This window comes from Plasmodium vivax, chromosome 4, assembly GCF_000002415.2.
Source record: "Plasmodium vivax chromosome 4, whole genome shotgun sequence".
NCBI classification, from domain to species: domain Eukaryota; phylum Apicomplexa; class Aconoidasida; order Haemosporida; family Plasmodiidae; genus Plasmodium; species Plasmodium vivax.
This window is the reverse complement of record NC_009909.1, coordinates 702143-729151: the sequence shown is the minus strand read 5'-3', so window position 1 is coordinate 729151 and position 27009 is coordinate 702143. Positions and strand designations below refer to the sequence as shown.

Sequence of the window (27009 nt, the reverse complement as noted above, 5' to 3'; positions counted from 1 at the left end):
AAAGAGTTATAAAAACGCACAAAATAGAAAAAGGTGAGGGGATGTCCCCTCAAATAGCTAGGGGAAGAGAAAAACGAAATATATTTGCACATACATATAGCAGAACAATGTACACCCACATGTTGACATAAATATTCACGCCCGTGTGCTCCCTACGTGGGGGCAGGTCACCAGGTGAATGCGCGTTGTGCATACATATGCGCACGTGTGTACACGCTGAAAGGATAAGTGGGCTGCTACGTTGTTATTATCTACACAGGCGGACAGTCATCTGCATTTTCCTTATTTCTCTCGTTCGTTCCTTTTTTGAGAAATGCATTCATCCTATCTTATCCCGTAGTAGTCTCTAAGCGGTTTAAATGTATCTTTTTTTTTTTTCTTTTTTTTTATAAACACATTTTTTCCCATTTCGTTGTTTTGCTTGAGGAAGACCAAACGAGTAGGAAAAAAAAAAAAAAAAAAATGGCAGCACATTCAACACAGCCTATTCGCGTGTACGTACTTTAAAATGAAAAAAGAGAGAATAACAAAATGACGTTCCATAATGGTGACGCAATTGCCAACGTGAACAGGACCACATTTTTTTTTTTTTTTTTTTTTTTTTTTAATTTCTCCTTAAGCAACGAAACGAAGGGGTGATTTAATTTAAGGGGGAAAAAGAGTACAACACCCCAGTGAGGATGTGCATACCCCAACGGAGGTGTCCTCACAAGCCCACCAACCGCTTCGCTTCACTTCGCCATCCAACGGCGGTGATTCTCTCCACGCGCAGACATTGCGCCTGCCGCGAGCACTGCAAACGTGAAAGGCGCTCCACCCACCCCACATGTGTAGCGATTTTTCGCCCATCAAAAGGAGAAAAAAAAAAACGCGGCAGAGCCCAATTGACACTCCCGAGTGAGTACACCCAAACGTGGAGTCACACAGAGGGTGATAACAGGATGGTATACACCCAAGGGAGGGAACAAAAAAGAGGAAGAAAAACTCCCACTGAAATGATGACATGCGGAGGAATCGCCACACGGAGCGCAAAATGAATGGGTCACTTGGGGCCTTCATCATTCTTGCCATGAAATGGTGCATCCTGTGGGCCGTTCACGGGAGTGGCAGTGCTGCCCACGTGAGGATAAACTTGAAGGAACGGAGGAGGACGCCCCAAACGGTTTTCCCCGCAGAAAAAAAAAAACCCTCAACACGCAAGTATTCACACAGAAAAGAACTGTACATCTGGAACGTCGCCCAGCACACAAAGGGGGCGAAGCGCAAAAGGAACCTGCCCAGTTACAGATGCGTCAAACTGAGCGCCGGAAGAAAAAAAAAAGCAAATGGGAAGGAGACAGAAACAGAAAGGAACTCCCCAAATGACTGGGAAACCTTCTTAATTGTAGACGGGTCTTCCATTTTATTTAAAAATTTTTTCGGAATGCCTCACTTGAAGAATGAAAGCGAAATAAATCTGAGCACCATCTACGGGTTCATCCAATCGTTAAACAAATTGTATAAATTGTTTTGCCCCTCCTACGTGGTGATCGTTTTCGACTCTAAGACGTCCAACGATGGGAAGAAGAAAATCTACGCCAAGTATAAAATTATGAGGAAGAAAAACCCGGAAGAATTATACGAGCAACTGAAGCTTGTGAGCGACTTCTGCGATTTGATTGGAATCAAAACGGTTAGCTCCACCGATGTGGAGAGTGACAACTACATCGCTGGTATGGTAGACAGTATTAGTAACACCCTTAGGGAAAGAAGCTCTCCCGAGTATTTCCCCCCAAATGGAGGCGAAACAATTACGAAGAACCATTTCAGAGTGATCGTCGTCTCGAGTGATAAAGACCTCCTGCAACTCCTCGAATACAACGACGATGCTCACAACAACATGCACATAGCCATATGCCAACCTAATAGGAAGTACCGCCTAGTCGACGCTAGTACGTTCGTCCAGGAGCATAACTTATTGCCTGCTCAGTACAGTGACTACCTCATCATGGCTGGAGACAAAACGGATGGAATTGCAGGCATCCCAAACATAGGAGATAAGACCAGCAAACATTTGCTCAAACAATTTCACTCCATTGACAATATACTGCAGAACCTACATAACCTTCCCCCAAAACTGCATGCACTTTTCCTTAACAATGTAGAAAATATTAACATGTTCAGAAAACTTATAAAGCTGAAGTGCCAGACCAACCACTCCTTAGTGCTAAGTCAGTACAGGCAGGGCAGCATCAAAGACTTGGAGCAATTTCAAAATGTCTTGGACAAGTATTCCCTTCACAAGTTGATAAAGAAAACGCTCATCGTGAATTACCACGGGGCAAAGGCCTGACGGGGGGAAGGCCTGACGAGGGGGTCTCGCTCAGCAGGCGCGTGTGCGATGTGTAATCTGTGTAGTGATCGCCACTTTTGGGGGTTATTTTCCCCCCGCGCATCCCCCCTTTGGCCCCTTTTTTTCGTTTTTTTTTTTTGTGTAATGTTCGTGGCGCGCGCGGCGCACCTATCGCATGTCCCCCCCCTCGGTGTAAAAGTGCCCACATAGGTGCGTCCTTCTCCGCAAATTGGCTCTCGTTTTCGCCGCTTATAAAAGCAAACTGTGGCAAACGCGCCATCCGCTTCTGTTCCCCGCACACACATGTAGACGTTCACGACGCACTCCCCATTGCGATGCCGGGGATATTTATCTTTCCTTGTCCTCTAGCTGCCTCGCGAGGCATTCCTGCACAGTCAGCCCTTCGCACGCATGGCTTTTATGTGCCGCCCACCCACGGCGAGCCTGTTTCTCTCCACAAGTTGGGGGTTCCTCTTCCGAATTGATGCGCGCCCCATCGGGCTCCCGTCCGCGTGCACCCTGTAGTTGCGTAAACTGGCTTGTCTTCGCACTTGTTCGTGCGGCTAGGGGGGTCCTAAGCCCGGAAGTGCCCCGTGGGAGAGTCGACCCTCTTCACCGCTCCATTTCGTCGCCCCATTTCGCCGCTCCATTTCGCCGCCCCCCTTCGCTTGCCCCCTTCACCGCGCACCATGTCGACGCCCGACGAGCTGACCGCCCTCATCCAGAATCTGCAAAAGTGCAACAACACGAGCGAGTCGATCAACTTTGACCTGGCGAGCACCATCCAGGAGTTCCTCAACTGCCTGGATAGGAACGTACTGGAGGAGCTCGAGGGGGGAGCGCACGAAGGGGAGAAGGAGCGGGAGAGTGACAGAGAGCGGGAGAAGGAGGGTGAACGAGAGCGGGAACAAGACGTGGCGAACAGCTTCACCTCAGCGGCCATTTTCGTGGAAAACTGCGTCAAAATCTTCGGCCTGAAAATCGAGCACTTGCACAATTTGGCCCACAACACGCTCTACAATATTTACAGAGAGAACAAACACAGCAATGCGGGGAAGAAGCACATGGTCATGTCCGACGAGGAGGAGTACCTGTTCATTAACGAAGTAAAGAACTTAAAGAGCTGCCCCGGGGAGAGCGAGCCGTGCATGGAGGAGGACCTGCTCGTCAAGACGATTCCGCTGCCCACGTTTCTCTTTTCGGAGAATGTGAAGAAGAAGGAGGGCGCCGCGGAGGTGGATAGCGAGCTGGGCATCGACTTGAGCGCCGACTTGGACACCCCCCGCCGCAGCGACAATGGAAGTGGCACTGACGATCGCAGGGGTCATTCCAACCTGTCAAAGGAAAGCGAAGAAGCTGCGAGGGAGGCGAACGGGGAAACCGATTCCATCGCGTCGTCCCCCGCGTGGAGGAAGGGGGAAAATGACCGCCTGACCGAGGAAGCAGAGGAAGTGCTCGAACAGAATTCCCTAAAACCGCTAAACTTTGACAAAATGTACCTCGAAAACGACGGAATTCTTCTCCTAGACATCAACGATTATAACGTTTTTATAAATGACGAATACGACATGTCCATTTTAAACCAAAACAGCTCCATGCTCTTCGAAAAATACGATTTCTCTTGCTCCAGACATTCCACCTATTTGTCTCCTGCCAATCTGACCAAGTACATTGAGAGGGAAAAGACGGTGGGAGACATCTACAGAACTTACCATTTTAATGACATCCTGAGTGACGATTTATGCTCAGACGTCTTCCTCTTCAAGAGTGACTTCTCCCATTATGACCTCGCCCTAGGCATTATCAAGAGCAAGAAGTATCTGCTAAGCAGGTTTAAGGAGCAGAAGAAGTACCTGTACGTTCTGGATGAGAATGCCCACATGGACAAGGACAGGGTGGGCACTTCCACAATAGAAAAGAATGACATAAAAAGGAAGTTACCGCACTACTACATGCTCAACTGCCAGAATATCAAACGTGCGCAGGATTTCTTCACCTACATGCAGCCCAGCCAAATTATAGACATCATCACCAGGAATGCGCGGAGGAGATACCTTTCGTGCCTCCCGAGTGGGGAGACTTCCCAGGGGGGGCAAAGTGGCAACGCGGCTGGGGCGGACTCGCCAGTGGGAGGCGCTGCTTCACACACTTCTCCACCCGCTACACCCGCTCCACCCCCCCCGGGCCGCTCCACCGACCAGAAGCTGTTTGAACAAATAAAAATCCCAGACATCTACGTGCAAAAGCTGGGGCTCAACTTTCGCTACTACCACCTGGAGCCCCTCATCTACAACTTAATAAAAGAGCTGAAGAAAAAAAAAAACGTCGAGAAATACTTCTCCCTAAATTTGTTTGACGAGCAGAACAATTACGACTTTGACATTCTGCAGGACGAGGAGTACGCGGATGAGCAGAACGAGGGAAACGCAGCCGCCGAGGGGGAGGGCAACTTAACAGATGAAAACTTCCTGGATGTGAGATCATTAAATGGTGACATGGTGGGTGGCATGATGGGCGGCATGATGGGCGGCATGATGGATGACATTCCGCTGGACGTCTTCGAGAAGAAGGACTCCTCCGACGCGTTTTTCGCCTCCTTCGACGAGGACATTCACGACCGGTGGGTCTTTGTTCCGCCACCCCAGTGTGCGCGGTGTGGCCACATTTGCACCCCTCTGCGATAGTCACGTTAGCCTTGCCACGCTAGCCATGCCGCTTCAAACCATCCACCTACTCCCCCCGCAGGGTCAACAAGTGGAACGCCTTCCTCGAAGAGAAGCTGCAGCTCCTGAGGAGCCACCCCAAATATGATGTAGACCAGTACAAGAAAAACATCATCCACCACACCCTCAACAGCGGAGCGAAAACCCCCCTCTGCAACCTCATCAAAGATAGGGAGCCCTACCAAGTGTGCAGGAACTTTCTCACCACCCTCATGCTCATCAACACGAACATGCTTCAAATAAGTGAAGTCAATCAGCACAGCCAATCCAACGACGTGAGTAACTACCAAATTAATGTGAAAAAGGAAAACGTGCAGGAGTACCTTGGCTCATCCAAGAGGTTCAAAAATGCCAGCTTCGCCATAAAGGATAAGAAGAGAAAGACCGCCTCCAAGGGCGGGACGCGGAATGCCAAGCCCGCCAAGAAGAAGCCGCACAAGGATTAGCACCCCCCGCGATGGGGGCTCTCCCTCCAGGGGAGGAACTACTCCCACGCACCCCACATAACCGCAATGTTAGTGCGGTAGGATCATCGGCTCCATAATGGGTCACTTTCGTTTACCGCTTCAGGGGGTGCAGCGGGGTGGGTCATCTTCGCTTCGCTATAGACTCCTCCAAACCAACCCTCACGTTACTTCCCCATTTCGCTATCCATTTTGTGAAAAACAAATTCCCTCCAACTTGTTCCCCCACAATTAACCGCAAATGCGTTGTCTGTACATTTCGAAAGCTACAATTGCGGTTTTTCAGTTGGCCCATTTTTTCACCCCGGGAAGATTCACGGTGTGGCGGGGCCACTTAGCCACTTCGCCCCCTCACTTCCCCTGTACTTGGATCCTTTTTTTGTTTTTTTTTTCCAAAATTTAAGAGTTATTAATTATCAAACAGCGGAACAAAGAGAAAAAATTAAAGAATTAAATTCATAGCGACATGGCCTCTGCCGACGCGCGCACATGCACGCGCATATACATGCACATACATATACATGCACATACATATACATGCACATACATATATTATACACACAATACGCACGCGCGTCGCCCACAAATTGTAAAGCAGAGAGGCCCGCCCACACATCGGCCTGCGTGTCGTTGTGCGCACAGACTTGGGGGGTGGCCTACAACGAGGGCTGGGAGCTTGGCAATCCAAAGCACAAAAAAAAAAAAAATAAGCAAAAGGCGGAAAGCAAAAATTACGCAAAAGGCACGCGAAAAGTAGGCGAAAAAAAAGGGAAGGCCGAAACGATGGCGCTAAGGCGAGAAACGGAGGAAAGCCTAAATTGAGGAAACAAAAAAAGCGCGAGGTGGAAACGCACACCCGCGGCTAATTCGGGGCGCAAACCGACCCGCACATGTGCACTATAATTTGGCATGTGCGGTCCGTGCGATGTGGTAACGCTGAACGGGGGGATGTACAAATGAGGCGGAGGGGCGCGCTACCGAGATACCGCAGCGCAACTCCGCGGCCTCGCCGCCTCGCCGCTATGCTGCCTTAAAAAAGGAGGCGACGACGGTGTAGAAGAGCTTGAAAAAGTCGCGGTAGCTGAGCTGCGAATATGCGTGGTTGCTGCTCACCAAATGGTCGAAGTTTAGGCACTTGTTGTGAAACTCGGATTTGAAGAGGAAGTTGCTTTGCAGCGCGCAGGAGTTCAGGTCGGTGAAGAGGTACCTCTGGAGCGAGTTGGCCGCTGGCACAGGGGCCGCACTGCCAGGTTTGCCACGCTCGTCATGTTTACCACGCTCACCGCGCTCACCACTCCCGCCGCTTCCCCCCTCGCGAATGGCGCGCATGAGCTGCGCCTTCTGCCTGCTGAAGAAGACAGTGACGTCGAAGAAGACCTTCTTAAACAAAATTTTGAAGATGCCCAGCACGCCAATCACGTTGCAAGCGTTGTGGCTGTCCGTAGCCAGCTTCAAATAAATCTGCAAAATGTTCTTCAAGCTGTCTAATTTGTTATTTTCCAAAAACAGGGCCTTGTAGTAGAGCGGCTCGTGGTCCTCCTCATCCGAGTTCCTAATGAGAAACTGCAGCTCCTTCCGCTTACTCTTTATGGTGTATTCATCCCCCTCTCGGTACTTCCTAATCAAATCGAGGGTGGATTTCTTGTACCCATAGTAGGCAGAATATATATCGTAGTGCTGCTTGCAAACGTCGCAGTTTTTGGAGAAGCTCTGGATTTCTTCAAAAATGTTAGAAGAATAGGTATTTTGGTAATAAAATAATTCCTTCATATCTTCACCTTCTAGGAGGGGAGAATATCTGGAGAATTCCGTTTCGTAGAGATCTTTCACTTGTTGGGATTTGTCCTGCCCAGGGGTGTTGTACCCCATATGGTTGCTACTTCTCCCGAGGAGGTTGCTCCTCTCCTGTTGGGCGTTCCCTTTCAAACTTTGCCTTTTCTCCTCTTCCAACTTAATTTGATAATACGAAATGGGTTTATAATAACAGTGTAGGAATTCGCTCGTTCGGAAGTGCTCCAGAATGGTCCCCTTCATCTTCTCACCTCTTTGTATCTTCTCTCGGGGGGTGCCCCCCTTCTCCATTTCGCTTTTCACAATCTGGTCGTACCTTTCGAAGAGATCGATTTGTTTGTGCGTCTGGGTTAGTTCGTACACGTCCTGGTGGTGCACGTCTGGCTGGGTTTGCCCTGCCCGGTTGCTTCCCCCGCTGCTTCCTCCGCTTCTACCCCCGCTTCTACCCCCGCTGCTACCTCCGCTTCTACCACCGCGTAGCGCGTCCCTTAAGTAGCGGCAAAACTTCACGTTGAACAGAACGCTCTTCCCCTCGAACGGCTTCCTCGTGACCATCGCGCAGCTCTTCAAAATGGAGTGCCCCTTCAGTTTGGCTTTCCCCTGCAGGGAGTAGTACTTCCCCCCCTTTCCCTTCTTGTACAGCCGGTGGATTATTCGGTCCAAAGGGGGAGTAGCGCCGTTTCTGCCGGGGTTGGCACCGCTTTCGGGGCCCCTCTTAAGGTCCGCCAAAAGCCCCTCGACCAGGTTGTACCTCTCCGTGAACGTCTGCATGGTTCTCCGCTTCAAATCCCACAGCATGGAGGCATTCACATTGTTGGGGTGGTCGCCCAGCTCGGAAAGAATAACAGATAGTAGAAGCGAACCGGTGTAGTCCCTAAAATCGTAGCTCCTCCTGAGCAACTTAGTCAGCACATACAACCGCTCATTAAACAGTCCTATGAAATGAAACTGCTTCAGCGTCTTTTCACATTTCTCATTGAAGGTCTTCAAATTAGGGTTCACCCCTTTAAGGATTAAGATGCTCTTATTGTACAGCGAAATAATATTTCCACTCTTCGCTGACAAGCTATAATACTTATATGATTTCTTTAAATTTTCCATTTTGTTCCCCCCATCATAGTCCTTTACCTTAACCCCAATGTCCGTTCCGGAGTACAAATGGCCCAGCATCATCTGAGAAATGTTGTCTCCTTTATCGGCCGCCTTCTTCAGATAATCTCCAGCCAACTCGAGGTTCTTTTCTGTGCCAAGCCCGAATTTGTAAATGTTGTATTTGGCCAGAACGTGCTCCACACTCTCTTCATTATTTCGAATGGCTTTCTGGAAGTACTGCTCCGCGTTTTTCATTGCTTTGTTCCTCTCCTCGCTCAGCTCCTGCATGTATTTCTTGATGATGTCATCGCTTTGGCTGCTGGACGTATCAGCTGTGTTCTCTTCTTTTCCCCTCTTTTGTTCGCCCCCCCCGAGGGGTACCCCCGCTTGGCCCGACGCATACCCGCTGGCTGCGAATCGGGTGGACTGATCAAACTGCGCAGGGGGAGCGGATGGCCCGGCGGACCCCCCGCCATACAGGCCGCTGGGAAAGTCAGCAGCCGCGCCGGTGGTACCCATAAAATTAGGGGCCCCAACTGGGGAACCCCTTTCCGGGGAAGATCCCCGTTCGCCCAGTTCGCCCAGTTCGCCCCGCTCGCCCTGCTGCGCGGCGGGTTGCCCTGCCGAGGTGTGCAGCCCAGCAGACGCGCCTCCAGACGCGAAGGGGAAGTAGCCCCCACTCGGTTCTTTCGCAGCACCCGGTTTATTCGAAGCACCTGGTTCTTTCGCAGCACCCGGTTTATTCGATGCGCTATGTTCCTTCTTCACCCCCTCCGCAGCCGCGCCGCCCTTCTCCTCCCTAATCATTTTCAGCACGTCCTCCTTACTCATCGCCTTGAGAACCTCCTCCTTCCGCAAATGCTTCTTATACTCATCGAGGTAGGCATACCCCGTGGACAGCGCAGAAGTGGTATCCCCCTGGTCTGCCGCCTTCTTCCAAAACTCAAAGGCCTTCACTTCATCACGTTCAATGCCTATGCTTTCATTCCCCAGGTAGTAAATCTCCCCCAGGGCGGCAAGCGCGTAGGAATTCCTACTATCAGCTAGCTTCAAAAAGTACTCAAATAAACTCTTATTATGGTCTACGGTGTTGTTGATCAAATGCCTATGTTTCTCACTGATGCTCTCCTCGTACACCCCACTCTCAATGACAGAGGTGTTCTTCAGCGAGTCCACCACTGCCCCGAGGATGTTGCTCAGCAGATAATCACAGGAGGATAGAAAAGGAGAAATGTTATTTTTCATTACCGCATTTTTGTATACCTTCTTGTCAAAGGTAAAGTCAAAATAGTCCCTCAGGAAAATGTTGCTGTCTTCATTTTTGTATTTCAGTCTGATCATATTATTGGTGAAGGCCAGCTTGCTATAAAAATCTTCTTTCGTAGAACCCAGGGAGTAGGACACGATCTTCGACTTCATATTATCCACCGCCTTTGGGATTATCCTATTTTCATTCGACAGAAAATGGTGGTTCCTTATCTTCCCATTGTTTCTATAGTATATATAAAAAAAGCTATTCAGCGCGTTCTCATTTGAATCTACCAGATCCTCGCTCATCTCTGTCGTTATAGAAATGGAAGAATTGTTTACAAATATTGGTAGGTTCAAATGGTACAGTATACCACTTAAGAAATTACACAGCCCATCCTTTCCCTTTCTTATAAGCCTAACTGAGTGGTCAATATTTCTGGGGAACCCATAAGGCAGTTGTAACTTCCCCCCGTTATCGTTTATTCCAATTAGGTATAGGAAGGCCAGAACGCACGTCGCTTCACTCTTTAGCTTCTCTGTATACTTCTTCTTCAGCAACTTCAGCTGGTCGTGGATTTGGTCCTTCATGTTGACCGCCGCGGGGGTGAATTCGCTCAGGTTTACGCTTCGGTAAAAGGAGTGCACGCCTGCGCGAGGTGGGGCGGTCTCCCCGCTGGCCTCTTCCCCGCGCTCGATAAACAGCAAAAAGGAATTCAGCTCGTTTGCGTTCAACTCGTTTGCCTTCATCCCAGTGGACAACTCCCCATCATGGACGACCACCCGCTCGATCACCCGTTTGGCGGGTCGGCTAGGTCCCCTGCTTGCCCCTCCGTTCACCTCTCCACCTGGAGAGTCGCCCCCGCGCCAGAGCCCCCCCGCTACCCGCCTACTCTGCAACAAGCCGTCATAAAAGTTGCTCCCCTCCTTGTACCTTATAATCGTCATCAAATAATCATACACATTTTTAAAATTCACCTGCTTCTTACTGCTCATCTGGCTGAGATACGCGTAGACATCCTTCGACGGGTTGAACAGCAGGGGCGTGTGTCTAGCCGTGGCTACGTGTACAATGAACCCGTCCTTCAGCTCATATTTATTTTTGTAGTCCTCCATTCGCTGCCTTTCCTTCTGCGTGGAGAGGTTTAAAATTTTGTTTAGGTTTTTCAAAATATACTGGTTGTACTTCTTCAGGTCCTCTGCCTTCGGGGCCTCCTTGTACGACTCGAGCAGGTCCCTCCACAATTCGTTGCCCAGGGGGTCGTCCCGCTGGTCAGTGGTGGGTTCGCCCTCATCACGCTGGTCAGTGGTGGGTTCGCCCTCATCACGCTGATCAGTGATGGCCTCTCTTCCGTCAGGTTTGTCCGCAACGGGTTCGCCTTCACCATGCTTTCCAGTGATGGACTCCCCTCCCTCCCCCTCTGCCGGGGAGCCCTCCGCGCCCACCGCTTCACCCGCCGCTCCCGCAGCGATACCGAGCGACCCGCTCAACTCCGCAGAAGAAGCCTCACTGAGGGGCGCCACTTCCTCCCACTGCGTCTTCTCCCCCGGAACCTCCTTCAAGTCATCCCCCCCGGGTAGAGGCTCCACAACCGGGGCGCTGATACTCGAAGCGGCCTCCACGCGGGATCCCTCCCTCCTGGCGCGCTTCACCCCGTCGTTGTAGTACTCATTGTAGAGGTCATTCAGCAGGTTCACCAGGAACTCCTCAAAAATGGAAAAAACCAGGTTGACTTCTGCGTCCAGGTAGTGTTCCACCCGCGGGGGGGGGGAAGCGGAAGAGGCGGAAGAAGCGAACGAAGACGAAGCGGTGGGAGAAGACAAATCTGACGAAGCGAACGAAGACGAAGCGGTGGGAGAAGACAAATCTGACGAAGCGGACGAAGATGATGGCGCGCCCCCCCCGAACGGGTACAAAACAAAGTTCGGGTTCAACCTGCTCAGCTGCGCAAACAACTTGTTGCCGCTCTTCTTTATCCCATTATGGTGCACCTCCTCCGCAATCAAATGCCTGTGCTTCTCAAAATAGCGGTGATTATAAAACTCAAAATAGTGGCCCACAAACTCGCTGAGCGACTTTCCAGTGTACATGTGGAAGGGGTAGTACCTCGGGCTGTTGTTCAGCTTAAAGCTGTACCTATTGTAACTGTCTAGTATCTCCAGCAAGGTAAATTTGTTCAAGTCCAAATAAAAGGAAAAAGTTTCTGAGCTTAGCAAATTCAACACGAGTCTGTAGGAGTACCTATAAGAGTACACCCGTTCATCCCCAACATAGTACACGTAATTGGCTTTATCAAAATGGGATTCTACTAACTTAAAATTATTATACCATCTGAAGAGGGACGTTACAAAATGACGCTTAAAGGTATTCTCCTCAATTTTATAATTAAATGACTTCTTCTTCTCCTTGTAGGATGGAGTTACCACCGTAGTTCCGATGAGCACTTTTATTAAATACCTCATCCCTGTGTACATCTCTCCACTCATTTGGGTTCTCATTGCATACTCGTCCAACATGTTAAGGAAATTGTAATTCTCTCTGTTTAGACTCCTTAGTATTATTTCGTCTACCACTTGGTCGTACTGGTTCACTCTCTCTTGGTACTCCACCAGGAAGGGCTTCCTCCTGTTAGCGACGCGCCTCTCCGGGGGGGCCTCCTCCACGGTGGCGGTGTCATCTGGCTTTGATTCAATCTCTTTTGGGGCGCTACTCACAGTTGACTCCTCCACGATGGCGGTGTCATCCGTCTTGGGCTCACTTTCCTCGGAGGCGCTACTCACAGTTGTCTCCTCCTCCATGGCGATGTCATCCGGCTTTAATTCACTCTCTTTGGGGAGGCTACTCACAGCTGCCTCCTCCACCATGGCAACCCCATCTTGGTTCGATTCTCCCTCCTCAACAGGACTGCTCACAATGGACTCCTCCTCGGTGGAGGTGTTATCCGGCTTGGATTCACTTTCCTCGGCGGCGCTACTCACAATGGGTTCATCCACCATGGCAACCCCATTTTGCTTCGAATTGCCCTCCTCAACGAAGCTGCTTACAATGGGTTCTTCTATTATCGCGGTGCTATCTGCCTGGGGTTCACTCTCCTCGGTAGCATCACTCACAGGGGACTCTTCCGAGGTGGCGACGCTCACGATGGGTTCTTCCATGATGGGTTCTTCCACGATGGAGGTGTCATCTTCCTTGGGTTCATCCTCTATAGTGCTGCTACTCACAGATGCCTCTTCCACGACGGGGGTGTCATCTGCCTTTGGTTCATCCACCATGGCGATGTTATCCGGCTTTGATTCAACCTCCCTGATGGCGTTACTGGCAGCTGCCTCTTCCACGACGATGGCACCATCTGTCTCTGGTTCACTCCCTTTGGCAGTGTTACTAGAAGCTGCCTCTTCCTTGACGACTAGGCTATCCGCAACGGGTTCACTTTCCTTGGCAGAGTTACTATCAGCTGCCTCCTCCACGGCGACTACGCCATATGCAGTGTGTTCATTCTCTTTAACGTCATCATCAGCTTTGGGTTCTTCCACGGAGACAACTCCATCTGACTCCGCTTCATCCACCTTGAGGTCGTTGCTATCAACTGCCTCCTCCACGACGATTACGTCATAGGCAATGTGTTCACTCTCCTTAACGGCGTCACCGTCAGTTGGCTCTTCCAAAAGGTGGACTGCATCTGCCTTGGGTTCATTTCCCTTGGCACCGTTACTAACAGCGGCCTCTTCCACGAAGGAGGTGCCATCTGTCTTCGATTCGCTCTCCTCGGTGCTGCTCCTCACAGGGACAACGTCGGTGGCAACGTCAATGACAGCGTCACTATCTGCAGTCTCCTCCACGACGACGCTACTGCCTGCCTTCAATTCATCCCCCTTGGCGGTGTCATTAGCGATGGGATCTACCACGATGGGGTCTACCACCATGGCGATGCTGCCTGACTCCGATTCAGTTTCTCTGATGACATCACTCGAGGCGGCCTCCTCCACAACGATGTGGCCACCTTCCTTCGATTCACTCTCCTTCGCGACGATGCTCCCACTGGCGGTGTTACCATCAGCAACCGCCTCCACGACGATGACGCTGCCTGCCTTCGGTTCACTCTCCATAGTGACGAGGCTCATTGCGGATCCTTCCACAGAGAGGGCCATACCCACCTGCGCTCCCTCCTCGCCCTGCTGCTCCCCCTGCAGCTGCATGCCTACAGCCCCCCCCTCGGTGCCGCTTCCAATCTTTACATCATCGGCGTAGTTGCCTTCTAAACTTGAAGTCCCCTTCTCGTGGTGTGCACCCCCCCCGAGGAGGTCCGTCTCGAAAACCACTTCCTCCTTCTCATTGTTAACATATTCACATTTAATTATTAACAGAAAAAATAAAAACACTAAGATAACGTAAAAGACATTATTAATCATGTTCGCTCTGAGGGGTGACGTTCGGCGGCTGGCAACGTAGCTGTGGGCGGCAAACACAGGGGAGAGAGGGGATCACCGCGAGCAAAGCGAAAAAGGAACGTTCGAAATGTGCAAAGTGATGCTGACGGTGAAGCGGACAAAAAAAACAAACTGCAAATCTACAAAAAAAAAAAAAAAAAAAAGAAAAGAAAAAGTCCCCTTTCTCTCTCCCCCTTGTGCTTAAAAAGCGGAAGAAAAAAAGGAGAAGCGGTTAAACTGGGCGGAAGGAAGGAAGGAAGAAAATACGTCCGTCGTTTTCTTCTTCTTTTTCTGCCTTTTCTTCCTTTTCCTCTTTTCGTCCTCTTCTCATACCTATTTTTTCACTCGTACAAACGTGCGTACGTGCGATGAGGTACATACATTACACACACCAAAAAATGTGTGCACACAAGCAGACGGTTGGAAAGCATGCGCGTATGCGTAGTGAATGCCCATAGGGCGTGCGCGGCGAATTAAAAACAAAAAAAGAGGTTTCATGTCAAATCAACTGGCTCAAGTACGTAGCACGTACACAAGAAAGTGGAGGAATCAAAGCTCTGCTGCCGCGATGGGCATGGCGCGCATTACGCAACTGACGTGACACGCATTGCGTAACAGAAGGTGCCAAACGGAAAATGCAAAATTGAGGAAAACAAAAGCGGAAGGGGAAATGTAAACACGTGCGTCCTGTGGCACGAATGAAAACGCCTTTTACGGAAAGGAAAACCTGCGCTTCGTCCTAATTTGCCACCTGTTTTGCTTTTTTGCTTTTTTGCTTTTTTGCTTTTTTTGCCTTTTTGCTTTTTTTACCTTTTTCACCTTTTTCGCCTTTTTTTTCTTTCTCCCCTCAAATTGACTGGAACTGCTTTTTAACCCACCAAAAAAAAAAAAAAAAAAAAAAAATATGAAACACAATTCGCGCATGCATGGTGCATGTATGCACTTTAAAAAGAACGCAGGGGGGGGAGGGAACTGAACATGGTGAAAGGGATATTCTTTACGCATTAGCGCATGTGAAGCGCGCATATGCATATGGATGTATACAATTCGTTCGCCCGGACATCCATCTGAACGTCCACCTGTTCGTCCGTCTGTTCGTCCGGCTGTTCGTCCACCTGTACGCCCGCGCGCACGAACAACTTACTGACGCGCAGGTTAAAGAAGCTGCGTGAAAATCGCCCAGGCGCGGGAGTTGGCCAAAACTGCTCGAGATGGACGAGCAATTCTCACGTGAGAGGAGGGAGGCGGACAAAAATAAAAAGTTAAATCTGGGGCGGCAAAGGGGAAGAAAAAAAATGCAACTGGTAATCTTCTCAGGCGTATGCGTTTTTTTCCTTCCCCTTTGCTGCCCATCCCATTTTGAGTTTTTATTTCCCCCCAATTTTACACATTTTGGCCAACGAGGAAAGTCACACGGGGAAGGAAGAGCCTTGGACAAAGAGAGGGGACATGTAAAAATCGGTCAGCAAAAAAGCGGGGGAGCCAGCAAATAAGACGAAAGGGGGAGCCCCCCATGAAAGTCCCTCTCTGCAAACGTGCCGCTACATTTGTTAAAAAAAAAAAAAAAAAAAAAAAAAAACGCATAAATGTACGCAGATCTGCCTGACCCGTTAATACAACAAGTAGACGAGCGAAGCAACGAGGAACATCCCTTCCGTGCTGAAAAAATATTGTCCATTTTTTCTACCCATTTTTTCTACCCATTTTTTCTACCCATTTTTTCTACCCATTTTTTCTACCCATTTTTTCCATTCATTTGTTTATTTTCTGCGCCACACGGCCGAGGGAAGAACGAAAAGGCGCATTCGAAAAGGCTCCATTTGACTGGCCCTGGGGGATGCTAAACTCCCACACACACACCACCACCAGCCATCACGTTAGTTCGGGACAAGCGAAAATAAACCCTTCTGTACAGCACGTACGTACGGTGCCCCCCCTCCACATTGTTCGTAAGTACTCCCACAGGTAGGCACATGCCGCTGAAGGGGCAGTGCTGAACTGTGCAAAGGGACGAACAACAGTAGCCCATCATCACAGTCACAGTGGAGAGTAAAAAAAAAAAAACCACTTCGCATTATCATCACGAACAGATACCTTTGCTTTCAAATCATACGCACTTTGTCCTTCACGCGGAAGGCAGAAAAAGGTATAAGCAAGTGTAAGTGCGGTGGGGAGGGAAAAAAAAACTAAACACATTTGGGTGGGTAAAGCAGCACTTCTCTGGCAGCCACCACCTCTTAACCATACACACAACAACGAGTGTACATTTTGCTATTACATCATCTGTGCACGGGGGTACTATACGCCGGGGAGCAGTTCCCCCACCCCAGCAGAGCAGCACGGTGCCTGAATAAAAGGCGTTCAAGACGTTTAAAGCGTTCACGGCCTTCATGACGTGCATCCTCCCATGAAGACGCACGCGGTTGGCCAACCCTCCACGCGTTTTTCCATTCCCCACAGGGGAAGCACTGTCAATGTGCAGCCACATGATCACCCCGCGCGCATGTAGATGGGTATCGTTGCCGCCTATGCCCCACCGCACAGGTCACTTTGCTCCTTCACAAGAGGGAATAAATAGAAGCTTCAGTTCCTACGCAGCTTCAAATATTGTACGAAAAAAAATTGCTAACAAGGCAAACGGCACAGAGAGGCATCCATAGGAGGAAGAAAAAAAAAAAAAAAAAAACATCGATGCGCCGATTTTTTCTAATAACCTAAACTAAACGCTTGGCCAGTTAAAACAAAAAAGTGGTACTTCGTCACCTGCCCGCGCGCTGAAAAAAAAAAAAAAAAAAAAAGAGAAAAACCTGTGCACATTTTTCTTCCTCCTCTGCGTTCATCTCGTGTATTTTTTTTTTCCTCATAAAATGGTTTAGAATGTTCGCCGCGTACAGCTTAGCAGGTAAAATATATCCTATCATAGCATAGCCCACCCCAGCTTAGCTTATATTATCTTAGCAGCTTGCTTGGCTTTTACCTCTGTACTCGTTATCACGCGGTGTGCTAAAAATAAATTGTGCCACTCCCCCCTCGCCGAATCTATGGTGTTATTTGCGGCGCATATTGTGAAGAAAAAAAAAAAAAAAAAAAAAAATGCAGCTTAACCTTAGTACAAATTTGCGCAAACTGCAAAGAGTTGAAAAAAATCCCAAAATCGAAGAAGCTTCCTTCCCTGCGTCATTTTTTTTTTTTTTTTTTCTAATCGCTTCGCATTTCATCATTGTTGTGTTTTGCCCATTCGTGCGCGTATAATTAATTCCATTTGCGCGATTACGCAGTTATGCAGTTACCCAGCTGCGTAGTTACCCAGTTGCGTAGTTACTCTGCTGCCCAGTTGCTCAGCTACCCTGCCACCCACCACGCAGTGATGCATTTATGCAACCCTACAGCCCTGTTCTCCTCGTAGGCCTATGCTCGCTCATCATACCTTCGTGGGGCCATTTGTACGGTGTGATTTCTGCCGCCTGCATGTCCCAGGCTTGATCGTTATGCAGTACTAGGGGTCGTTTTTTTTTTTTTTGCGCTTGTGGCATCGCGCCCCCCTTCGCCATCGTGCCAGTTCGCCTTATTTGTGTGGCCCAGCATATGCTGCCGCTGCGCTGTTGAGAGTGCCATACGGGGTTCCGTTCGGGGCGGCATTCTACAGCGCCGCTCCGTAGCCCCGTTTGCGGTCCCCTTGCTGCCCTTTGTAGCCCGTTTGAGGCCCCCTTGCTGCTTATTTGCTGCCCCTTTAGCGCCCCCCGATTCGCCAACTATGTCTGAGGCAAAACAAGAAGCGAATTTGTTCTGATTTGCATGCACACAAAAAAAAAAGTTTTTTTTTTTTTTTTTTTTTTTTTGAAACCTCCCCAGTAAAAAAGATGATATTGTTATATCTCATTTTTGTTGTACTTCCATTCATCGCATTTTCTTGTTTTATATATAAAAGCGTCTGCACCTTTATCCACGAAAAAAACAAAAGAAATGAATTTTTTAACTGCCTAAGATATGAAAACAAGCAATTCCATGCCTACGAAAATTTCTCCAAGAAATATGAAATTGAAAAATATAAATACTACCTCAAAGTGGAGAGGAAAATTGAGGTCAATTACAACACAGACATTTTGGAGGAACTCAATTCCGATTCGAATGAGGTAGACAGGCAGAACGAGCAGTATTTGGAGAGTCTGCTGGACGACATTTACAATGACCAGAAGTATGCCAAGGACAGCGAGCTCTGCGACCCCCGCTTCAACTGGATGAGGTACGCGCGGTTGGCAGCGCGAGCAGCGTGAAGCGGTTTGACCGTTTCATAAGCGGTCTACTGCCTCATGATAAGCAGTTTGACTGCTTCGCGCTAACCAGTTGACTGCTTCGCACGCTTCTCCTTAACCACTTCTCCCCCCCCGCAGGAAGCTGTCCAATGAAGACATCGTGAAGCTGAAGGTGCTGCTGCTCAAGAAGGCCATCTACTTCCTCCCCATATGCAACAAAATATTTCAGGACAAAAATAAAAAGCACCGCCTGTACAATAACTACTACATTGATGATAACATGTCCAAGGAGCTCGACGGGGTAGGGAAACGAATAGCAGTTTCCCCAGCTGCGTCGGGGGGCATATCCCCTTTTGCCACTTACGCATGTGTTTATTTGCATGTGCATATGCTACATTTGTTCTACACTTGTGTGTGTTTTTTTTTTTTTTTTTTTTTTTTTTTTGCGCCCCTCCCCGCAGCAATGCGAAGAATTTTTGGAAGAATTCAATCTGATCATTTACGAGGCCAACTGCTTATCTCCAAGATGGGGTAATCCGAGAGAAAGGAAAACAAAAAAAAAGAGAGGAGACCCCCCGCACACATACATAGATACATACATACATACATACATTGGGTGTGCCCATACGGTGCATCCACCCCGTGACGCTCCCCTTGCTAACCCTTAACCGCTCACCCCGCAGGCGAAACCATCATCTCGGACGCCTACCGCATCTTCCACCACAACAAAATCAAGGCGGATGAGGAAAAGAAGAAGAAGGAGGAGCTGAAGAACCTGGCGAAGAAGCAAAAGCAGAAGGAAACCAAACTGAAGGAAACAACGGAAAAGGCCAATTTGTTAGCCAATGAGATCATCGAGGTAGGTCCCACGTCTTCCGAGCCGACGCAAAACGAGTAGACACAAAAGAGAAAGAAAAAAAAAAAAAAAGCAAAAAAAAAAAGAAACGAAAGAAACGAAAAAAAAAAAAAGCAAAAAAACAAAAAACACGAAATGAGAAAACAACCAACCACACAAACAAACTAAACGAAACAGTTGTGCCACGGGGAGTGATGCCAACACACCGATTCACGCGAGCGAAAGGGAGCACGGAAGCTTGAGTTTGTCCCTCCACCACACACCAGTTTGTTTTCGTCGACGCATGTGCGCAGTGTACGTAGAACCCGCGTGCGCATCGGCCCGACTTCCCCTTTCCCTTTTCCACCCCTCGCCCCGCAGGAGGAAAATTTAAAAAAAAAAAAAAAAAAAAAAAGCAAATAAATAAGTAGATAAAGCAAAGTAAAGCGAAATTAAGAAAAGCGATTAAAGCGAAATAAAGAAAAGCGAATAAAGCGAATAAAGCGAATAAAGCGAATATCGTAGAATAAGGCAAAGCAAAGTAACACCTTTTTTTTTACCCCTTTTTCCCCCCTGACATTCTAACGAAAGAGCAAAAAAGATGCCACCCCGAACTGCTTCGACCGTTGCAGTCGCTGGCTGCAGCAGGTTTCATTACCCCCCCTTTCACCCACTTTCGTCCAACTTGGTTCATTACATCTATTTTATCCTTTTTTTTGTATAAGATTTAATGTTTATTTATAAGATTTTACAAAGCTCTCTCCTTTTTAAGAAAAAAAAAAAAAAAAAAAAAAACATAACTACTTGAGATTTATGCCTTTTTTTTTTTTTTTTTTTTTCCCCCTTCGTAATTACCCCTACGATCAAGTTTTAATTTTAAAAACGTTTTTGCGTGTGTATATATATTGGAGGGGGGTTCTTCCCTCTGTTTCGTCTTTGGGCCCCCCGCGTTGTGCCTATGTGTATATGAGTATGTGTTTGTATCTTTATGCGTATCCCTATGCGTATCCTTACCCCTATCCCTATGCGTATCCTTACCCCTATCCCTATGCGTATCCTTACCCCTATCCCTATGCTTATCCTTATGCTCATCCTTATGCTTACCTTATCCTCATGTTTACGTCTATGTGCGCTGCGCGCGCGTTGCGTGCCCGGCGATGCCCGTCCCCATAATTCAGAGGTGCAGAGATAAACCCACACGTTCACCAATTAATTTGATTTTTATGTGTTCATTTATATGTGCATGTGTATACGCCCCTGTGCGCTCGCTCCTTCAGGGGTGCAGGCAAATTTAAAAAAAAAAAAAACTTTAAAAATTAAACGTACAAAATTAAGCTTTACCTATTTCGAGGCGCAAAAGGAACGAACCAGTGTGGCAATTTTTTGTATCTAAGTGGTTATCTACGTGGTGAGGGGTGGAGACGCCACGCTCACGCGTACAATGTGCTGACTCCTACACCGCGCCGTGGCTCCCTTCCGCTCCGTCCGCCCCCGTCACCGCGACTGCAGCGCTGGGGTTGTGCCCCACTTGGGCCTGCTGATCTGCCAATTCGTTAAAGGGCTTTCCCCCCGCGTTAGCGCCATTCACGAAAAAAGCTGCGTGTGCGTTTTCCCCCGTTGACGCCTCCCGTGCACTCTCGTTCAGCGTAAAGTGGTCGCTATCGAAATAGGCTTCCAACATTTGGCGACTTTCACTCTGCTTTGTTACCCCCTCTTGGTTGCCATTCCGTGTGATGGCCTCCCCACACGTCTCCCCTTCGACGGCCCCCACGTTGATTGGAAGCCTTCCCGCTGTTTCCTCCTCCTTTTGAATCTTCCTATTTATGTCTTTTATTTTCTGGACGATCGATTTGATTAAAATTTTCTTGTTCATCTTTTGGATGGCACCCTGGGCAGTGGTTCCCTTCTGGGCGGTGGTTCTCCTTTGAGTGGCTCCCCTTTGAGTGGTGGTTCTCCTTTGAGCCGCTCCCCCCCCACCGTCGCCCAGGATCGTCTCATCCACCACGTTCAAGATGCTCACCAAGTAATTCACCTTCATATCCTTGTAAAACAGTTCATCCCTCAGTTGCTGGTTCTCCCGTCTTGCCCTTTCCAACTCGGTTTGCAGCTTTACATTGTCCCTCTTCAAATTATCACTGCCCTTGAGTAAGCGCTTCTTCTCCTCAACCAGAGTGGCGTTTTTCTTGGAGAGCAAATCTGCGGAGGTCCGTACCGATTGCACTTCCCTCTCCAGCTGCTGAATCTTATTCCCCTTACAGTTGGCCAATGCGATGTAGTCGTCCAGCTTGCTTTTGTAACTGTCCAGGAGGGTCCTCTCCACAGGGTTGGCAGTTAACCTGTTTACTTCCTCTTTATATTTTTCATTTACCGATTTTACATTTTCATTGATGCTCTTCATTTTGGTAAACTCATTTCTCATGTTCATATATTTGCTATAAATGCTGCTTATTAATTTTTTTTTTTTTTCTTCCTGGACTTGGTATTTTTCTGTTAAATCTTTTATCATTTCTTCGAATTTGTTTTTCATTTTCTCCTTTTCCTCCTCGTGCATCCGTGTTTGTTCCTTCATCTTCTTTTCCGTCCGATAGTCCATCGCATCTCGATCGCTTTTTTTTACATACGTGATGATCCTCTCTCCACTGCTGCAACTTCCTTTCTTGTCTTTCACCAGCTCTTTCCTAGCCGTCCTCAAATTGAAGACGTATTTATTTCCGTTCGTTCTTTTTTTTGCCTGATGGTTGTTTACCGCTTCAGCACCGGCCGCTAATATATCCTCTCTCCTTTGCGCTGCGGTGGAGTCAGCTCTTGGCGAATGTCTTCTGCTTGGCCCCGCTTGGCTATCTTCGCTATCGACGATATCTACGCCATCTTCACCATCCTCTCCCTTTTGGCCATCTCCCTCGTAGGGAGAGTAACTTACTCTTTCTCCCCTCCGGGGGACGCCCCTCGCGTAGGGAACCCCCCCAGAGACAACCCCCTTGTCAGCCCCAGGCACACCCACATATCTATACAAATTGGAGATCAAATCCTCCTCTGTGATTTCTCCACGCAAAGGGGACTTCTCCTTCACTTTCCTCATTTGCCAATTAAACAAAGGCAAATGATCCACTGGGGTAGCCTTATAGCATCTCCCCTCCTCGATGGTACCCATCTCCTCAAAGGTGCTCAGATTGTCAAGTAGAATTGATGCCTGTTCGCACTTTTCCAAATTGATCTGTGTTATGTTTTTCTCCTCCCCTTTTTTGCTCCTCTCTTTTGTGTTGCTAAGGAGGAGGGGGGCGACCCGCTCCCATTTTCCTTCGCGTCTTTCTGCATATTTCTCTCCAAAGGGGTCTCCTTCGTGCATCGTTCTTCCGCGCCGGGGGTGAAAAGAAAAACCGGGGAGTTATCTCCGTCCGCCCAGTAGCCTGCCCTCTATTCGCGTCTTTCCCCGAGGTCAGCGGCACAACGAGCAGCTGTGCTTTTAAATGGCCCTTTTTTTCCCCCCTTTTTCTTTATCGATGTAGAATAAAAGGTCTCAGCTGCCCCTTCTCTTTCCTATTACCTACTCTACGCCGCTTCGCCGCTACACCGCTTCGCCACTTCCCCACTTCCCCGCTTCGCCACTTCCCCACTTCCCCGCTTCGCCACTTCGCCCACTTGAGGTGTTCGCTTGCACCCCAGAGAGCCAACACTCCTCTCGCCCCCTCCCCTCCTCCCGCCTCAGCATTTATACACCACGATAGCTAGGTAGCCCTGATAGAAGCAGAACAGGAAGGAGTTCTCCTGCGGGGGTGGAACGGGCCCAGCAGTGGTGTGTCATCGGAGTAGCAGTGGTGCGTTAGCGATGCGTTAGCGGTGCGTCAGCAGTACACCAATGGTGTAGAGGCGCCGCCTAACTGGTGAGCCACTCTCAAACCAGGCTCGCGCGCCTCCCCCCACTAACCTTCGCCGAGATGTTGAAAGAGAAAGACTCCCCAATCAGGCATATCCAGCCGGCTCCAAAGCTTTTGTCCAAAATTTCTTTTATGTTTTTTATGGCATTCTGCAGGTGGGGGGAAAGAAGGCAATAAGGTGAGCCAAAGTGACGCACGGGTGACGCATTCCCCCGTGGGGAGAAGGTAAAAAAAAATAAAAGAAGCGAAATCGCGTCACACAATGGGGCGACTTCCTCTGAACCCACTTCCACGTTAATCTCGTTCGTGTTCGCATCCGAATATTTGTCCAGAACCCCGGTGATGATGTCCACGATGTTGTTTTGGTTGTAATAGGGTATATCAGATTTCTGCAGAGAGGGAGGGGGGGAAAGAGCATTTCACTTTGAGGTTGCTGTCTTCTGGGAGGTTCACCAGTTAGCAACTTCCTTTTTAACTTTCGAAGAGTGGGCTGTTTCGCGCTGGGAGGAGAGAGAAGTTTCCCCCCCGTGGCACTCCCCTCCAACATACTCTTATTAATAAGCTTTGCATATGCTTCTTCAAATTCTGAGACAAATTTTCGGAGTTCATTTTTGTCCCTCTGTTGGTCTCCTAAGTGCGCGTGGGGGGGTGGTGTCCTGGGGCGGAGAGGTCGCTGTGAGGCTAAGCGGCTACGTGGCTGTTCAACTGCCCAACTGTTCAGCTGCACCGCTGCTCAACTGATCAACTGCCCAACTGCGCTGGGTAGGGGAAAGGCTCTTCCGGCTGGCTCCCCCCGGTGGCGACGTTTCCAAAGCGTAACGACGTTCGCGCTTCCCCACCGTCAGTGGTAGTCCACTGTTCGGATGACGAGTCTGGCCTCCAAATGGAAGAAACTCAAATTTATATTTTCACGTCAGGCGGATTTGCGCGTACAGCAGCCCGCAACTACAAACTGTGTTTAAGGTGACGAATGGTTAGTTGCGATGATGAGACAAATAGGACAAAAGGAGAGGATAAAATGAACATGTCAAATTAAAGAAAAAAAAAAAAAAAAAAAAAAAAAAGGATAAATAAGTAATCACTCAAATGGATCAAGCGTGTACAAATGAAAATGGCACTGCTTCGAAGAATGTGACGAACGTTATTGTAGAAAGGAAGGGGAGGGGAAGGCATTTCCCTTTTCGTTTCATCACTACCTCTGCGCGCTGATTTGGAGAAGCCAATGTTGCGTGATGCACATCCCCTCCCCCACCCACGTGTGCATAATTCCTATGCAGAAAAAATGTCCAAAAAAAGGTGCACCTCTTTGGGGGGTGGAAAAATGAAGAACGGCAAAAAGACACACACATAAAGCGGATGCGTCTTTGTTTTTTCCCCTACTGCACACACGCGCGCGATTCGAAAAGGGTGCGGCGCAGGGATGGGAGCCTCCCCCCAATGGGCTTCTCCTTCCTCTCGTGAAGGGGCATTTGAAATATCTCCACCTCGGTTGGGGTCCTCCGATTAGCCCAGCCGCGTGGCTCCACCGCTTAACTCTCCGCTTAACCACACAGCTTAACTCTCCGCTTAACCACACCGCTTAACCTCCGCTAGGCTAAGACACACCTTCTCAGCCACGTAGTCCACGTTGCGGGCCGTGATGCCAGACACATTTATGCGCCCATTATCGATGATGTAGACGTGGTGCTCCTTCAGCTTGCGGTAAATCGCAGAGAACATCGGGACGAAGGAAAAAATCCCGCGCTGCTTCTTATAGACACTCCAGTCGTAATGCAGGTCAAATTTCTTCTGGTAAAACTCCATTTTCTCAAAAAAGAGGACTCTATTTTTATGAACACGTTCAGACAATTCCCGCAAGTCGCTTATCCACTCGGATTTTAATTTCTCATCTTCCAAAAGTTGGCACACAATTCTATTCGTGTGAATCGTGGGGGAGGAATAAAACTTACGAGTAATGACGCGAAGATTATTTGCCACAATTTTCCTCTCCTCTTTCGATTTGCAAACAATGTGCAATGCCCCAGCTCGTTCCCCATAAAGGGACATATTTTTCGAAAATGATTGGCACACGACAAAGGATATTCCTCTCTCTTCAAATTTTTTAACCAAAGATACATCATCGTTCATATTGGAGGACCCGAATCCTTGGTAAGCAATGTCGAACACAATTACGTGTTTTTTTTTCCAAACAATGTTCGCTATTTCGTCAAAATAAATTTCCTCGATGTTCGTGCTGCATGGATTGTAGCAGGAAACCTGCAACAGGAGGACAGACCCATCCTCCAATTTTCGCAAATCATTTAAAAAGGCATCATAATTTATATTCACCAATTTTTCTTCAAAAAAAGAAATGTATTTAACTTTAATTCCGTTGGACGTTATCATGTTCACGTGATTTACATACGGCTTGTTCGTTACGCATATTTCACGAATGTGAAGCATTTTAAATAATTGCAGGGCTATGCAAATGGCCCCTGTGCCTCCTATTGCCTGAACGGTGCATATTTTTTTTTCCTTTAAATATTTTGAATTTTCTCCAAAAATCAGTTTCTGCGTTAAGAGGGAAAATTGCTTCGTCCCGTTGCTTAACATGTATGGTTTTTCCTTATACCTCTGCTGTACTAATTTTTCCGCCTCCAGGACACTTTTAAATATGTGCAGCTGTCCATTTTCGTCGCAGCACACTCCGATCGAGAGGTTGACTTTCACGTCCGACTTGTCGTTTCTGAATTCCTCCGCGCTTTTGAGGATGTTGTCTGGCTCCACGTTCTCCAGCTGGCCGATCAGCGCGTCCATCTCGGCGGGGCAGCAACTGAGAAGTGACTGAGAAGCGGCAGGGATGTGACAGGGACGCGACAGGGAAGCAACTGAGAAGCGACGATTTCACAACGGCTGCGTCTCCCTTTTTGGCTACCCTGCGCAAGCGCTTCAAACTACCGCGTAACTGCCCTAAACGAGTTAGAAGGAAACGAACGCAACCACAAGTCCACCAAACTCGTGAACAGAAAGAAATGCAACCGTTCAGCTCTTTAAAAAAAAATAATAACTTTTTTTTTTTTATGGCTACCCCCAAAAGTTGGCCAAAACTGCCTGAACGTTCATAATTTTTACGACAAAAAAAAAAAAAAAAAAAAAAAAAAAAATGACTCTTCCCGTTAAAAATGGTTTACCAAGATAATCTATCACGAAGGAGTAGTAACAGAATTTTATACCCACTTCTTCGGTGCGTTGTTTTGCCCACATATATGCCCCCTTTCAACAAAGTGGCATAAAAAAGGAATGAAAAATCGAATACCCCTTTTGGTGTTATGGAGAGGGGGAAAAGCGGCCTGCTCAGGTGAGAAAAATCCCATTATGCGTTTATGAGTACATTTCGGTAGTACCAAAACATAGGCCACAAATGCTTCCCCATCCCATAGGCCTATATCCCTACATCCATCTTGTACACTTCCCACGTGGGGGTGTTTCATCGGGGGGTTGTAAAAAGAATCATCGCATCGGCACGCTTGGCCCAACCTATACGTACTTCACCCAACAGCGCGGCCCCAAGAGGGATATACCCTTGGGGGGAACAAAACAAACCGAAGTGATGTTATTTTGAGACCCCCCGCACCTCCTCCACGACGTTGAATTTGCCCTTGGTTGGGCTGCTCCGTGTGCGCCACTCACTTGGCCACATCGGCAAAGGTGCATCTTTGCAATTTTCTCGCACGACAACCATTTTGCCAAGTGTTCGCTTAGCGGCCATCTGTTCACTTCAACGGGGGATTTTTTTTTTTTCTCACCACTTCGCACTCTTCTTTCTCCTTCCTCATCGCACCACTTGCAATTTTTAAAAACATCTGTTTGGGGGCCAACCCTTGGCGGGGAAAGAGGGATAGCGTTTCACATTTGTTTGGACAGGTGTTCACACCACTGCGCCTTGGCAACTGTTTGCGAGCACGGTGGGAAAAGCAAAAGGGCACTCC

General features: G+C 48.5%; 7 protein-coding genes across 7 annotated transcripts, besides 19 other annotated features; 3 read left to right on the top strand and 4 right to left on the bottom strand.

Moving 5' to 3' along the window:
• Positions 1 to 219: 219 nt before the first annotated feature.
• Positions 220 to 246: a microsatellite.
• Positions 247 to 624: 378 nt separating this feature from the next.
• Positions 625 to 2332, top strand: PVX_003625 (5'-3' exonuclease, N-terminal resolvase-like domain, putative; the record flags this gene model as incomplete). Its single annotated transcript, XM_001612914.1, has 1 exon — positions 625 to 2332. The coding sequence occupies exon 1, from the start codon at positions 1004 to 1006 to the stop codon at positions 2330 to 2332; it is 1329 nt and encodes a 442-aa protein (XP_001612964.1). The 5' UTR covers positions 625 to 1003.
• A 689-nt stretch (positions 2333 to 3021) lies between these two features.
• PVX_003630 (hypothetical protein, conserved) lies at positions 3022 to 5501 on the top strand (the record flags this gene model as incomplete). Its single annotated transcript, XM_001612915.1, has 2 exons — positions 3022 to 4952; positions 5078 to 5501. The coding sequence occupies 2 exons, from the start codon at positions 3022 to 3024 to the stop codon at positions 5499 to 5501; spliced, it is 2355 nt and encodes a 784-aa protein (XP_001612965.1).
• A 157-nt stretch (positions 5502 to 5658) lies between these two features.
• Positions 5659 to 5712: a microsatellite.
• Positions 5713 to 6539: 827 nt separating this feature from the next.
• On the bottom strand, positions 6540 to 14060 carry PVX_003635 (hypothetical protein, conserved; the record flags this gene model as incomplete). The annotated part of the gene is made up of 1 exon (XM_001612916.1): positions 6540 to 14060. The coding sequence occupies one exon, from the start codon at positions 14058 to 14060 to the stop codon at positions 6540 to 6542; it is 7521 nt and encodes a 2506-aa protein (XP_001612966.1).
• Positions 13863 to 13893: a microsatellite.
• A 537-nt stretch (positions 14061 to 14597) lies between the features above and the next one.
• Positions 14598 to 14621: a microsatellite.
• Positions 14622 to 14764: 143 nt separating this feature from the next.
• Positions 14765 to 14844: a microsatellite.
• Positions 14845 to 15270: 426 nt separating this feature from the next.
• Positions 15271 to 15297: a microsatellite.
• A 1198-nt stretch (positions 15298 to 16495) lies between these two features.
• Positions 16496 to 16524: a microsatellite.
• A 262-nt stretch (positions 16525 to 16786) lies between these two features.
• Positions 16787 to 16812: a microsatellite.
• A 720-nt stretch (positions 16813 to 17532) lies between these two features.
• Positions 17533 to 17557: a microsatellite.
• Positions 17558 to 17938: 381 nt separating this feature from the next.
• PVX_003640 (hypothetical protein, conserved) lies at positions 17939 to 19229 on the top strand (the record flags this gene model as incomplete). Its single annotated transcript, XM_001612917.1, has 4 exons — positions 17939 to 18321; positions 18470 to 18632; positions 18793 to 18862; positions 19015 to 19229. The coding sequence occupies 4 exons, from the start codon at positions 17939 to 17941 to the stop codon at positions 19227 to 19229; spliced, it is 831 nt and encodes a 276-aa protein (XP_001612967.1).
• Positions 18389 to 18416: a microsatellite.
• Positions 18550 to 18584: a microsatellite.
• Positions 19199 to 19221: a microsatellite.
• Positions 19230 to 19231: 2 nt separating the features above from the next.
• Positions 19232 to 19351: a microsatellite.
• A 224-nt stretch (positions 19352 to 19575) lies between these two features.
• Positions 19576 to 19601: a microsatellite.
• Positions 19602 to 19624: 23 nt separating this feature from the next.
• Positions 19625 to 19645: a microsatellite.
• A 974-nt stretch (positions 19646 to 20619) lies between these two features.
• On the bottom strand, positions 20620 to 22317 carry PVX_003645 (hypothetical protein, conserved; the record flags this gene model as incomplete). Its single annotated transcript, XM_001612918.1, has 1 exon — positions 20620 to 22317. One exon carries the CDS (start codon positions 22315 to 22317, stop codon positions 20620 to 20622), a length of 1698 nt encoding a protein of 565 aa, XP_001612968.1.
• Positions 22318 to 22868: 551 nt separating this feature from the next.
• PVX_003650 (dynein light polypeptide 4, axonemal, putative) lies at positions 22869 to 23650 on the bottom strand (the record flags this gene model as incomplete). The annotated part of the gene is made up of 4 exons (XM_001612919.1): positions 22869 to 22931; positions 23092 to 23190; positions 23329 to 23430; positions 23591 to 23650. 4 exons carry the CDS (start codon positions 23648 to 23650, stop codon positions 22869 to 22871), a joined length of 324 nt encoding a protein of 107 aa, XP_001612969.1.
• A 65-nt stretch (positions 23651 to 23715) lies between these two features.
• Positions 23716 to 23745: a microsatellite.
• Positions 23746 to 24607: 862 nt separating this feature from the next.
• Positions 24608 to 26155, bottom strand: PVX_003655 (aspartate aminotransferase, mitochondrial precursor, putative; the record flags this gene model as incomplete). Its single annotated transcript, XM_001612920.1, has 1 exon — positions 24608 to 26155. The coding sequence occupies exon 1, from the start codon at positions 25835 to 25837 to the stop codon at positions 24608 to 24610; it is 1230 nt and encodes a 409-aa protein (XP_001612970.1). The 5' UTR covers positions 25838 to 26155.
• Positions 25796 to 25824: a microsatellite.
• Positions 26156 to 26724: 569 nt separating the features above from the next.
• Positions 26725 to 26753: a microsatellite.
• A 172-nt stretch (positions 26754 to 26925) lies between these two features.
• Positions 26926 to 26979: a microsatellite.
• The last annotated feature ends 30 nt before the right edge of the window (positions 26980 to 27009 follow it).